General features: G+C 44.2%; 4 protein-coding genes across 4 annotated transcripts; all 4 read left to right on the top strand.

Annotated features, from left to right (window-relative positions):
* LOC138373478 (golgin subfamily A member 6-like protein 22) lies at positions 1-2708 on the top strand. The gene is made up of 2 exons (XM_069339690.1): positions 1-442; positions 1915-2708. Exons 1-2 carry the CDS (start codon positions 1-3, stop codon positions 2706-2708), a joined length of 1236 nt encoding a protein of 411 aa, XP_069195791.1.
* Positions 2709-4887: 2179 nt separating this feature from the next.
* Positions 4888-6063, top strand: LOC138373477 (golgin subfamily A member 6-like protein 22). Its single transcript, XM_069339689.1, has 3 exons — positions 4888-5176; positions 5306-5464; positions 5573-6063. Exons 1-3 carry the CDS (start codon positions 4888-4890, stop codon positions 6061-6063), a joined length of 939 nt encoding a protein of 312 aa, XP_069195790.1.
* Positions 6064-7475: 1412 nt separating this feature from the next.
* Positions 7476-12620, top strand: LOC138373476 (golgin subfamily A member 6-like protein 22). Its single transcript, XM_069339688.1, has 5 exons — positions 7476-8108; positions 9198-10137; positions 11024-11365; positions 11636-12286; positions 12607-12620. Exons 1-5 carry the CDS (start codon positions 7476-7478, stop codon positions 12618-12620), a joined length of 2580 nt encoding a protein of 859 aa, XP_069195789.1.
* A 4-nt stretch (positions 12621-12624) lies between these two features.
* On the top strand, positions 12625-15978 carry LOC138373475 (golgin subfamily A member 6-like protein 22). The gene is made up of 3 exons (XM_069339687.1): positions 12625-13066; positions 14539-15105; positions 15764-15978. Exons 1-3 carry the CDS (start codon positions 12625-12627, stop codon positions 15976-15978), a joined length of 1224 nt encoding a protein of 407 aa, XP_069195788.1.
* Positions 15979-16010: the final 32 nt, after the last annotated feature.

Here is a 16010-nt window from a genome sequence, read left to right as displayed (position 1 = left end):
ATGGTACGTGCTACTGACAACAAGATACGTGCTGCTGATAACAACATACTTCCCACTGACAACAAGATACGTGCCACTGACAACATGATACGTGCCATTGACAACAAGATACGTGCCACTGACAAAACGATGTGTGCCACTGACAAATGTGCCACTGACAACAAGATACGTGTCACTGACAACAAGATACGTGCCACTGACAACAAGATACGTCCAACTGACAATAAGATACGTGCAACTGACAACATGATACGTGCCACAGACAAAATGATACATGCCAGTGACAACATGATACATGCCACTGACAACATGATATGTGCCACTGACCACAAGATACGTGCAAATGACAACATGATACGTGCTACAGACAAAATGATACATGCCAGTGACAACATCATACATGCCACTGTCAACATGATACATGACACTGACAACAAGATACGTGCCACTGACAACATGATACATGCCACTGACAACATGATACATGCCACTGAAAACATGATACATCCCACTGACAACAAGATAAGTGCCACTGACAACATGATACATGCCACTGACTACAAGATACGTGCCACTGACAACATGATACGTGCCACTGAAAAACGTGCCACTGACAACAAGATACGTGTCACTGACAACAAGATTCGTGCCACTGACAACAAGATACGTGCCACCGACAACAAGATACGTCCCAATAACAACAAAATACGTGCCACTGAAAACATGATACATGTTATTGAGAAACGTGCCACTGATAGCAAGATATGTGCCACAGAAAACAGGATACGTGCCAATGACAACAGGATACGTGCCACTGGTAGCAAGATATGTGCCACAGAAAACAGGATACATGCCACTGACACCATGATACGTGCCACTGACAACATGATACGTGCCACTGACAACATAATATGTGCCACTGACACCATAATACGTGCCACTGACAACAAGATACATGCCTCTGACAACCTGATATGTGCCACTGACAACTAGATACGTGCCACTGAAAACAAGATATGTGCCACAGACAACATGATACGTGCCACTGACAAAATTGACACTGATAACATGATACGTGCCACTGGCAATAAGATATGTGCCACTGACAACAAAATACGTCCCACCGACAACACGATACGTCCCACTGACAACAAGATACGTCCCACTGACAACATGATATGTGCCACTGACAAAAGTGCCACTGTAACATGATACGTGCCACTGACAACAAGATATGTGCCACTGACAACAAGATACGTGCCACTGACAACACGATACGTCCCACTGACAACATGATACGTGCCACTGACAACATGATACATGCCACTGACAAACGTGCCAATGATAACAAGATACGTGCCACTGACAACAGGATACATGCCAAAGACAAAATGACACGTGCCACAGACAACATGATACATGCCACTGACAATATGATACGTTCCACTGACAACAAGATACGTGCCATTGAAAACAGGAAACGTGCTACTGACAAAAAGATACGTGCCACTGATAACAAGATACTTCCCACTGACAACAAGATATGTGCCACTGACAACATGATACGTGCCATTGACAACAAGATACGTGCCACTGAGAAAACGATATGTGCCACTGACAAATGTGCCACTGACAACAAGATACGTGTCGCTGAAAACAAGATACGTCCCACTGACAACATGATATGTGCCACTGACAAAAGTGCCACTGATAACATGATACGTGCCACTGACAACAAGATATGTGCCACTGACAACAAGATACTTGCCACTGACAACACGATACGTCCCACTGACAACATGATACGTGCCACTGACAACATGATACATGCCACTGACAAACGTGCCAATGATAACAAGATACGTGCCACTGACAACAGGATACATGCTAAAGACAAAATGACACATGCCACAGGCAACATGATACATGCCACTGACAATATGGTACGTGCTACTGACAAAAAGATACGTGCTTCTGATAACAAGATACGTGCCACTGACAACATGATACGTGCCATTGACAACGGGATACGTGCCACTGAGAAAACGATATGTGCCACTGACAAATGTGCCACTGACAACAAGATACGTGCCACAGACTACAAAATACGTCCAACTGACAACAAGATTCGTGCAACTGACAACGTGATACGTGCCACTGACAAACGTTCCACTGATAGCAAGATATGTGCCACTGACAACAGGATACATGCCACTGACAACAAGAAACGGGCCACTGATAACAAGATACATGCCACTGATAACAAGATACGTGGCACTGGTAACAAAATACGTGCAACTGAAAACAGGATATGTGCTGATTATAACAAGATACGTGCCAGTGACAACAAGATACATGCCACTGATAACAAGACACGTGCCACTTACAAAAAGATACGTGGCACTAACATCAAGATACGTGCAACTGATAACAAGATACGTGCCACTGATAACAAGATACGTGCCACTGATAACAAGATACGTGCCACTGACAACAAGATACAAGCCAATGACAACAAGATTCATGCCACTGACAACAAGATACATGCCACTGACAACAAGGTACATGCCACTGACAACAAGATACGTGCAACTGACAACAGCATACGTGGCACTGACAACAAGATACATGCCACTAACAACAAGATACATACCCCTGACAACAAGATACGTGCCACTGATAACAAGATAGTGCCACTGACATCATGATACGTGCCACCGACAACAAGATACGTGCCACTGAGAACAAGATACCTGCCACTGACAACAAGATACGTGCCACTGACAACAAGATACGTGCCACTGACAACAAGATGCATGCCACTGACAACAAGATACGTGCCACTAACAACAGGATACGTGCCAGTGACAGCATGATACGTGCCACTGACAACATGATATGTGCCACTGACAACATGATACGTGCCACTGACACCATGATACGTGCCATTGACAACAGGTACATGCCACTGACAACCAGATATGTGCCACTAACAACATGATACATGGCACTGACAACAAGATACGTGCCACTGACTCCATGATACGTGCCATTGACAACAAGATACATTCCACTAACAACAAGACAAGTGCCACTGACACAATAATACGTGCCATTGACAACAAGATACGTGCCACAGACAACAAAATACGTTCCACTGACACTATGACACATACCACTGACAAGATACATACCACTGACAAAATGATACGTGCCAATGACAACAAGATACGTGCCACTGACAACAGGATATGTGCCACTGAAAACCTGATACGTGCCACTGACAACATGATACGTGCCACTGACAACCTGATACATGCTACAGACAACCTGTTACGTGCCCTTACAACCTGATACGTGCCACTGACAACATGATACGTGCCACTGACACAAGATACATTCCACTGACAACCTGATACGTGCCACTGACAAGATGATACGTGGCATTGAAAACATGCCACTGATAACAAGATATGTGCCACTGAAAACAGGATACGTGCCACTGACAACAGGATACGTGCCACTAATAACAAGATACATGCCACTGATAACATGATACGTGCCACTGATAACATGATACGTGCCACTGATAACATGATACGTGCCACAGATCAAATGATACATGCCAGTGACAACATGATACATGCCACTGACAACAAGATACATGCCTCTGAAAACAAGATACATCCCACTGACAAGAAGATACGTGCCACAGACAACATGATACGTGCCACTGACAAAAGTGCCACTGATAACATGATACGTGCCACTGACAACAAGATTTGTGCCACTGACAACAAGATACGTGCCACCGACAACACGATACGTCCCAATGACAACAAGATATGTGCCACTGACAACATGATACCTGCCACTGACAAACGTGCCAATGATAACAAGATACGTGCCACTTACAACAGGATACATGCCAAAGACAAAATGATACATGCCACAGACAAAATGATACATGCCACTGACAATATGATACGTGCCACTGACAACAAGATATGTGCCACTGAAAACAAGATACATCCCACTGACAACAAGATACGTGCCACTGAAAACATGATACGTGAAACAGACAAAATGATACATGCCAGTGACAACATGATACTTGCCACTGACAACATGATAAGTGCCACTGACCACAAGATACGTGCAAATGACAACATGATACGTTCCACAGACAAAATGATACATGCCAGTGGCAACATCATACATGCCACTGACAACATAATACATGCCACTGACAAGAAAATACGTGCCACTGACAACATGATACATGCCAATGACAACATGATACATGCCACTGAAAACATGATACATCCCACTGACAACAAGATACGTGCCACTGGCAACATGATACGTGCCACTGACAACAAGATACGTGCCACTGACAACATGATACGTGCCACTGACAACAAGATACATGTCACTGACAACAAGATTCGTGCATCTGACAACAAGTTACGTGCCACCGACAACAAGATACGTCCCACAAACAACAAAAATCGTGCCACGGAAAACATGATACGTGCCATTGAAAAACGTGCCACTGATAGCAAGATCTGTGCCACAGAAAACAGGATACGTGCCACTGACAACAGGATACGTGCCACTGATAACATGATACGTGCCACTGACAAAAGTGCGACTGATAACATGATACGTGCCACTGACAACAAAATATGTGCCACTGACAACAAGATACGTGCCACCGACAACACGATACGTCCCACTGACAACAAGATACGTGCCACTGACAACATGATACATGCCACTGACAAACGTGCCAATGATAACAAGATACGTACCACTTACAACAGGATACATGCCAAAGACAAAATGATACATGCCACAGACAACATGATACATGCCACTGACAATATGATACGTGCCACTGACAACAAGATATGTGCCACTGAAAACATGGTACGTGCTACTGACAACAAGATACGTGCTGCTGATAACAAAGTACTTCCCACTGACAACAAGATACGTGCCACTGACAACATGATACGTGCCATTGACAACAAGATACGTGCCACTGAGAAAACGATATGTGCCACTGACAAATGTGCCACTGACAACAAGATACGTGTCGCTGAAAACAAGATACGTCCCACTGACAACATGATATGTGCCACTGACAAAAGTGCCACTGATAACATGATACGTGCCACTGACAACAAGATACGTGCCACTGACAACATGATACATGCCACTGACAAACGTGCCAATGATAACAAGATACGTGCCACTGACAACAGGATACATGCTAAAGACAAAATGACACGTGCCACAGGCAACATGATACATGCCACTGACAATATGATACGTGCTACTGACAACAAGATACGTGTCACTGAAAACATGATACGTGCTACTGACAAAAAGATACGTGTCTCTGATAACAAGATACGTGCCACTGACAACATGATACGTGCCATTGACAACAGGATACGTGCCACTGAGAAAACGATATGTGCCACTGACAAATGTGCCACTGACAACAAGATACGTGTCGCTGACAACAAGATACGTGCCACTGACAACAAGATACGTGCCACAGACTACAAAATACGTCCAACTGACAACAAGATACGTGCAACTGACAACGTGATACGTGCCACTGATAGCAAGATATGTGCCACTGACAACAGGATACATGCCACTGACAACAAGAAACGGGCCACTGATAACAAGATACATGCCACTGATAACAAGTTACGTGGCACTGGTAACAAAATACGTGCAACTGAAAACAGGATATGTGCTGATTATAACAAGATACGTGCCAGTGACAACAAGATACATGCCACTGATAACAAGACACGTGCCACTTACAAAAAGATACGTGGCACTAACATCAAGATACGTGCAACTGATAACAAGATACGTGCCACTGATAACAAGATACGTGCCACTGATAACAAGATACGTGCCACTGACAACAAGATACAAGCCACTGACAACAAGATACGTGCCACTGAGAACAAGATACCTGCCACTGACAACAAGATACGTGCCACTGACAACAAGATACGTGCCACTGACAATTAGATGCATGCCACTGACAACAAGATACGTGTCACTGACAACAAGATACGTGCCACTGACCGCATGATACGTGCCACTAACAACAGGATACGTGCCAGTGACAGCATGATACGTGCCACTGACAACATGATATGTGCCACTGACAACATGATACGTGCCACTGACACCATGATACGTGCCATTGACAACAGGTACATGCCACTGGCAACCAGATATGTGCCACTAACAACATGATACATGGCACTGACAACAAGATACGTGCCACTGACACCATGATACGTGCCATTGACAACAAGATACATTCCACTAACAACAAGACAAGTGCCACTGACACAATAATACGTGCCATTGACAACAAGATACGTGCCACTGATAACAAGATACATGCCACAGACAACAAAATACGTTCCACTGACACTATGACACGTGCCACTGACAAGATACATGCCACTGACAAAATGATACGTTCCAATGACAACAAGATACGTGCCACTGACAACAGGATACGTGCCACTGAAAACCTGATACGTGCCACTGATAACAAGATACATGCCACTGATAACATGATACGTGCCACTGATAACATGATACGTGCCACAGACAAAATGATACATGCCAGTGACAACATGATACATGCCACTGACAACAAGATACATGCCACTGAAAACAAGATACATCCCACTGACAAGAAGATACGTGCCTCTGACAACATGATACGTGCCACTGACAACAAGATACATGCCACTGACAACATGATACGTGCCACTGACAACAAGATACATGTCACTGACAACAAGATTCGTGCATCTGACAACAAGATACGTGCCACTGACAACAAAATACGTCCCACAAACAACAAAAAACGTGCCACGGAAAACATGATACGTGCCATTAAAAAACGTGCCACTGATAGCAAGATCTGTGCCACAGAAAACAGGATACGTGCCACTGACAACAGGATACATGCCACTGATAACATGATACGTGCCACTGACAAAAGTGCCACTGACAACATGATACGTGCCACTGACAACAAGATACGTGCCACTGAAAACAAGATACGTGCCACCGACAACACGATACGTCCCACTGACAACAAGATACGTGCCACTGACAACATGATACGTGCCTCTGACAAAAGTGCCACTGATAACATGATACGTGCCTCTGACAAAAGTGCCACTGACAACATGATACGTGCCACTGACAACAAAATATGTGCCACTGACAACAAGATACGTGCCACCGACAACACGATACGTCCCACTGACAACAAGATGCGTGCCACTGACAACATGATACATGCCACTGACAAACGTGCTAATGATAACAAGATACGTGCCACTTACAACAGGATACATGCCAAAGACAAAATGATACATGCCACAGACAACATGATACATGCCACTGACAATATGATACGTGCTACTGACAACAAGATATGTGCCACTGAAAACATGGTACGTGCTACTGACAACAAGATACGTGCTGCTGATAACAACATACTTCCCACTGACAACAAGATACGTGCCACTGACAACATGATACGTGCCATTGACAACAAGATACGTGCCACTGACAAAACGATGTGTGCCACTGACAAATGTGCCACTGACAACAAGATACGTGTCACTGACAACAAGATACGTGCCACTGACAACAAGATACGTCCAACTGACAATAAGATACGTGCAACTGACAACATGATACGTTCCACAGACAAAATGATACATGCCAGTGACAACATGATACATGCCACTGACAACATGATATGTGCCACTGACCACAAGATACGTGCAAATGACAACATGATACGTGCTACAGACAAAATGATACATGCCAGTGACAACATCATACATGCCACTGTCAACATGATACATGACACTGACAACAAGATACGTGCCACTGACAACATGATACATGCCACTGACAACATGATACATGCCACTGAAAACATGATACATCCCACTGACAATAAGATAAGTGCCACTGACAACATGATACATGCCACTGACTACAAGATACGTGCCACTGACAACATGATACGTGCCACTGAAAAACGTGCCACTGACAACAAGATACGTGTCACTGACAACAAGATTCGTGCCACTGACAACAAGATACGTGCCACCGACAACAAGATACGTCCCAATAACAACAAAATACGTGCCACTGAAAACATGATACATGTTATTGAGAAACGTGCCACTGATAGCAAGATATGTGCCACTAAAAACAGGATACGTGCCAATGACAACAGGATACGTGCCACTGGTAGCAAGATATGTGCCACAGAAAACAGGATACATGCCACTGACACCATGATACGTGCCACTGACAACATGATACGTGCCACTGACAACATAATATGTGCCACTGACACCATAATACGTGCCACTGACAACAAGATACATGCCTCTGACAACCTGATATGTGCCACTGACAACTAGATACGTGCCACTGAAAACAAGATATGTGCCACAGACAACATGATACGTGCCACTGACAAAAGTGCCACTGATAACATGATACGTGCCACTGGCAATAAGATATGTGCCACTGACAACAAAATACGTCCCACCGACAACACGATACGTCCCACTGACAACAAGATACGTCCCACTGACAACATGATATGTGCCACTGACAAAAGTGCCACTGTAACATGATACGTGCCACTGACAACAAGATATGTGCCACTGACAACAAGATACGTGCCACTGACAACACGATACGTCCCACTGACAACATGATACGTGCCACTGACAACAAGATATGTGCCACTGACAACAAGATACGTGCCACTGACAACACGGTACGTCCCACTGACAACATGATACGTGCCACTGACAACATGATACATGCCACTGACAAACGTGCCAATGATAACAAGATACGTGCCACTGACAACATGATACATGCCAGAGAAAAAAAGGACAAAGACAAAGACACGTGCCAAAGACAACATGATACATGCCACTGACAATATGATACGTTCCACTGACAACAAGATACGTGCCATTGAAAACAGGAAACGTGCTACTGACAAAAAGATACGTGCCACTGATAACAAGATACTTCCCACTGACAACAAGATATGTGCCACTAACAACATGATACGTGCCATTGACAACAAGATACGTGCCACTGAGAAAACGATATGTGCCACTGACAAATGTGCCACTGACAACAAGATACGTGTCGCTGAAAACAAGATACGTCCCACTGACAACATGATATGTGCCACTGACAAAAGTGCCATTGATAACATGATACGTGCCACTGACAACAAGATATGTGCCACTGTCAACAAGATACTTGCCACTGACAACACGATACGTCCCACTGACAACATGATACGTGCCACTGACAACATGATACATGCCACTGACAAACGTGCCAATGATAACAAGATACGTGCCACTGACAACAGGATACATGCTAAAGACAAAATGACACATGCCACAGGCAACATGATACATGCCACTGACAATATGATACGTGCTACTGACAACAAGATATGTGTCACTGAAAACATGATACGTGCTACTGACAAAAAGATACGTGCTTCTGATAACAAGATACGTGCCACTGACAACATGATACGTGCCATTGACAACAGGATACGTGCCACTGAGAAAACGATATGTGCCACTGACAAATGTGCCACTGACAACAAGATACGTGCCACAGACTACAAAATACGTCCAACTGACAACAAGATTCGTGCAACTGACAACGTGATACGTGCCACTGACAAACGTGCCACTGATAGCAAGATATGTGCCACTGACAACAGGATACATGCCACTGACAACAAGAAACGGGCCACTGATAACAAGATACATGCCACTGATAACAAGATACGTGGCACTGGTAACAAAATACGTGCAACTGAAAACAGGATATGTGCTGATTATAACAAGATACGTGCCAGTGACAACAAGATACATGCCACTGATAACAAGACACGTGCCACTTACAAAAAGATACGTGGCACTAACATCAAGATACGTGCAACTGATAACAAGATACGTGCCACTGATAACAAGATACGTGCCACTGATAACAAGATACGTGCCACTGACAACAAGATACAAGCCACTGACAACAAGATACATGCCACTGACAACAAGATACATGCCACTGACAACAAGGTACATGCCACTGACAACAAGATACGTGCAACTGACAACAGCATACGTGCCACTGACAACAAGATACATGCCACTAACAACAAGATACATACCCCTGACAACAAGATACGTGCCACTGATAACAAGATAGTGCCACTGACAGCATGATACGTGCCACCGACAACAAGATACGTGCCACTGAGAACAAGATACCTGCCACTGACAACAAGATACGTGCCACTGACAACAAGATACGTGCCACTGACAACAAGATGCATGCCACTGACAACAAGATACGTGCCACTAACAACAGGATACGTGCCAGTGACAGCATGATACGTGCCACTGACAACATGATATGTGCCACTGACAACATGATACGTGCCACTGACACCATGATACGTGCCATTGACAACAGGTACATGCCACTGGCAACCAGATATGTGCCACTAACAACATGATACATGGCACTGACAACAAGATACGTGCCACTGACACCATGATACGTGCCATTGACAACAAGATACATTCCACTAACAACAAGACAAGTGCCACTGACACAATAATACGTGCCATTGACAAAAAGATACGTGCCACTGATAACAAGATACATGCCACAGACAACAAAATACGTTCCACTGACACTATGACACGTGCCACTGACAAGATACATGCCACTGACAAAATGATACGTTCCAATGACAACAAGATACGTGCCACTGACAACAGGATACGTGCCACTGAAAACCTGATACGTGCCACTGATAACAAGATACATGCCACTGATAACATGATACGTGCCACTGATAACATGATACGTGCCACAGACAAAATGATACATGCCAGAGACAACATGATACATGACACTGACAACAAGATAAATGCCACTGAAAACAAGATACATCCCACTGACAAGAAGATACGTGCCTCTGACAACATGATACGTGCCACTGACAACAAGATACATGCCACTGACAACATGATACGTGCCACTGACAACAAGATACATGTCACTGACAACAAGATTCGTGCACCTGACAACAAGATACGTGCCACTGACAACAAGATACGTCCCACAAACAACAAAAAACGTGCCACGGAAAACATGATACGTGCCATTAAAAAACGTGCCACTGATAGCAAGATCTGTGCCACAGAAAACAGGATACGTGCCACTGACAACAGGATACGTGCCACTGACAACATGATACGTGCCTCTGACAAAAGTGCCACTGATAACATGATACGTGCCACTGACAACAAAATATTTGCCACTGAAAACAAGATACGTGCCACCGACAACACGATACGTCCCACTGACAACAAGATGCGTGCCACTGACAACATGATACATGCCACTGACAAACGTGCTAATGATAACAAGATACGTGCCACTTACAACAGGATACATGCCAAAGACAAAATGATACATGCCACAGACAACATGATACATGCCACTGACAATATGATACGTGCTACTGACAACAAGATATGTGCCACTGAAAACATGGTTCGTGCTACTGACAACAAGATACGTGCTGCTGATAACAACATACTTCCCACTGACAACAAGATACGTGCCACTGACAACATGATACGTGCCATTGACAACAAGATACGTGCCACTGACAAAACGATGTGTGCCACTGAAAAATGTGCCACTGACAACAAGATACGTGTCACTGACAACAAGATACGTGCCACTGACAACAAGATACGTCCAACTGACAATAAGATACGTGCAACTGACAACATGATACGTGCCACAGACAAAATGATACATGCCAGTGACAACATGATACATGCCACTGACAACATGATATGTGCCACTGACCACAAGATACGTGCAAATGACAACATGATACGTGCCACTGACAACAAGATACATGCCACTGACAACATGATACGTGCCACTGACAACAAGATACATGTCACTGACAACAAGATTCGTGCAACTGACAACAAGATACGTGCCACTGACAACAAGATACGTCCCACAAACAACAAAAAACGTGCAACGGAAAACATGATACGTGCCATTAAAAAACGTGCCACTGATAGCAAGATCTGTGCCACAGAAAACAGGATACGTGCCACTGACAACAGGATACGTGCCACTGACAACATGATACGTGCCTCTGGCAAAAGTGCCACTGATAACATGATACGTGCCACTGACAACAAAATATGTGCCACTGACAACAAGATACGTGCCACCGACAACACGATACGTCCCACTGACAACAAGATGCGTGCCACTGACAACATGATACATGCCACTGACAAACGTGCTAATGATAACAAGATACGTGCCACTTACAACAGGATACATGCCAAAGACAAAATGATACATGCCACAGACAACATGATACATGCCACTGACAATATGATACGTGCTACTGACAACAAGATATGTGCCACTGAAAACATGGTACGTGCTACTGACAACAAGATACGTGCTGCTGATAACAACATACTTCCCACTGACAACAAGATACGTGCCACTGACAACATGATACGTGCCATTGACAACAAGATACGTGCCACTGACAAAACGATGTGTGCCACTGACAAATGTGCCACTGACAACAAGATACGTGTCACTGACAACAAGATACGTGCCACTGACAACAAGATACGTCCAACTGACAATAAGATACGTGCAACTGACAACATGATACGTGCCACAGACAAAATGATACATGCCAGTGACAACATGATACATGCCACTGACAACATGATATGTGCCACTGACCACAAGATACGTGCAAATGACAACATGATACGTGCTACAGACAAAATGATACATGCCAGTGACAACATCATACATGCCACTGTCAACATGATACATGACACTGACAACAAGATACGTGCCACTGACAACATGATACATGCCACTGACAACATGATACATGCCACTGAAAACATGATACATCCCACTGACAACAAGATAAGTGCCACTGACAACATGATACATGCCACTGACTACAAGATACGTGCCACTGACAACATGATACGTGCCACTGAAAAACGTGCCACTGACAACAAGATACGTGTCACTGACAACAAGATTCGTGCCACTGACAACAAGATACGTGCCACCGACAACAAGATACGTCCCAATAACAACAAAATACGTGCCACTGAAAACATGATACATGTTATTGAGAAACGTGCCACTGATAGCAAGATATGTGCCACAGAAAACAGGATACGTGCCAATGACAACAGGATACGTGCCACTGGTAGCAAGATATGTGCCACAGAAAACAGGATACATGCCACTGACACCATGATACGTGCCACTGACAACATGATACGTGCCACTGACAACATAATATGTGCCACTGACACCATAATACGTGCCACTGACAACAAGATACATGCCTCTGACAACCTGATATGTGCCACTGACAACTAGATACGTGCCACTGAAAACAAGATATGTGCCACAGACAACATGATACGTGCCACTGACAAAATTGACACTGATAACATGATACGTGCCACTGGCAATAAGATATGTGCCACTGACAACAAAATACGTCCCACCGACAACACGATACGTCCCACTGACAACAAGATACGTCCCACTGACAACATGATATGTGCCACTGACAAAAGTGCCACTGTAACATGATACGTGCCACTGACAACAAGATATGTGCCACTGACAACAAGATACGTGCCACTGACAACACGATACGTCCCACTGACAACATGATACGTGCCACTGACAACATGATACATGCCACTGACAAACGTGCCAATGATAACAAGATACGTGCCACTGACAACAGGATACATGCCAAAGACAAAATGACACGTGCCACAGACAACATGATACATGCCACTGACAATATGATACGTTCCACTGACAACAAGATACGTGCCATTGAAAACAGGAAACGTGCTACTGACAAAAAGATACGTGCCACTGATAACAAGATACTTCCCACTGACAACAAGATATGTGCCACTGACAACATGATACGTGCCATTGACAACAAGATACGTGCCACTGAGAAAACGATATGTGCCACTGACAAATGTGCCACTGACAACAAGATACGTGTCGCTGAAAACAAGATACGTCCCACTGACAACATGATATGTGCCACTGACAAAAGTGCCACTGATAACATGATACGTGCCACTGACAACAAGATATGTGCCACTGACAACAAGATACTTGCCACTGACAACACGATACGTCCCACTGACAACATGATACGTGCCACTGACAACATGATACATGCCACTGACAAACGTGCCAATGATAACAAGATACGTGCCACTGACAACAGGATACATGCTAAAGACAAAATGACACATGCCACAGGCAACATGATACATGCCACTGACAATATGGTACGTGCTACTGACAAAAAGATACGTGCTTCTGATAACAAGATACGTGCCACTGACAACATGATACGTGCCATTGACAACAGGATACGTGCCACTGAGAAAACGATATGTGCCACTGACAAATGTGCCACTGACAACAAGATACGTGCCACAGACTACAAAATACGTCCAACTGACAACAAGATTCGTGCAACTGACAACGTGATACGTGCCACTGACAAACGTTCCACTGATAGCAAGATATGTGCCACTGACAACAGGATACATGCCACTGACAACAAGAAACGGGCCACTGATAACAAGATACATGCCACTGATAACAAGATACGTGGCACTGGTAACAAAATACGTGCAACTGAAAACAGGATATGTGCTGATTATAACAAGATACGTGCCAGTGACAACAAGATACATGCCACTGATAACAAGACACGTGCCACTTACAAAAAGATACGTGGCACTAACATCAAGATACGTGCAACTGATAACAAGATACGTGCCACTGATAACAAGATACGTGCCACTGATAACAAGATACGTGCCACTGACAACAAGATACAAGCCAATGACAACAAGATACATGCCACTGACAACAAGATACATGCCACTGACAACAAGGTACATGCCACTGACAACAAGATACGTGCAACTGACAACAGCATACGTGGCACTGACAACAAGATACATGCCACTAACAACAAGATACATACCCCTGACAACAAGATACGTGCCACTGATAACAAGATAGTGCCACTGACATCATGATACGTGCCACCGACAACAAGATACGTGCCACTGAGAACAAGATACCTGCCACTGACAACAAGATACGTGCCACTGACAACAAGATACGTGCCACTGACAACAAGATGCATGCCACTGACAACAAGATACGTGCCACTAACAACAGGATACGTGCCAGTGACAGCATGATACGTGCCACTGACAACATGATATGTGCCACTGACAACATGATACGTGCCACTGACACCATGATACGTGCCATTGACAACAGGTACATGCCACTGACAACCAGATATGTGCCACTAACAACATGATACATGGCACTGACAACAAGATACGTGCCACTGACTCCATGATACGTGCCATTGACAACAAGATACATTCCACTAACAACAAGACAAGTGCCACTGACACAATAATACGTGCCATTGACAACAAGATACGTGCCACAGACAACAAAATACGTTCCACTGACACTATGACACATACCACTGACAAGATACATACCACTGACAAAATGATACGTGCCAATGACAACAAGATACGTGCCACTGACAACAGGATATGTGCCACTGAAAACCTGATACGTGCCACTGACAACATGATACGTGCCACTGACAACCTGATACATGCTACAGACAACCTGTTACGTGCCCTTACAACCTGATACGTGCCACTGACAACATGATACGTGCCACT

The sequence above is a fragment of the Procambarus clarkii genome, chromosome 42 (assembly GCF_040958095.1).
Source record: "Procambarus clarkii isolate CNS0578487 chromosome 42, FALCON_Pclarkii_2.0, whole genome shotgun sequence".
Taxonomy (NCBI): domain Eukaryota; kingdom Metazoa; phylum Arthropoda; class Malacostraca; order Decapoda; family Cambaridae; genus Procambarus; species Procambarus clarkii.
Note: the sequence above shows the minus strand (reverse complement) of the source record. Positions and strands in the feature narration are given on the sequence as shown.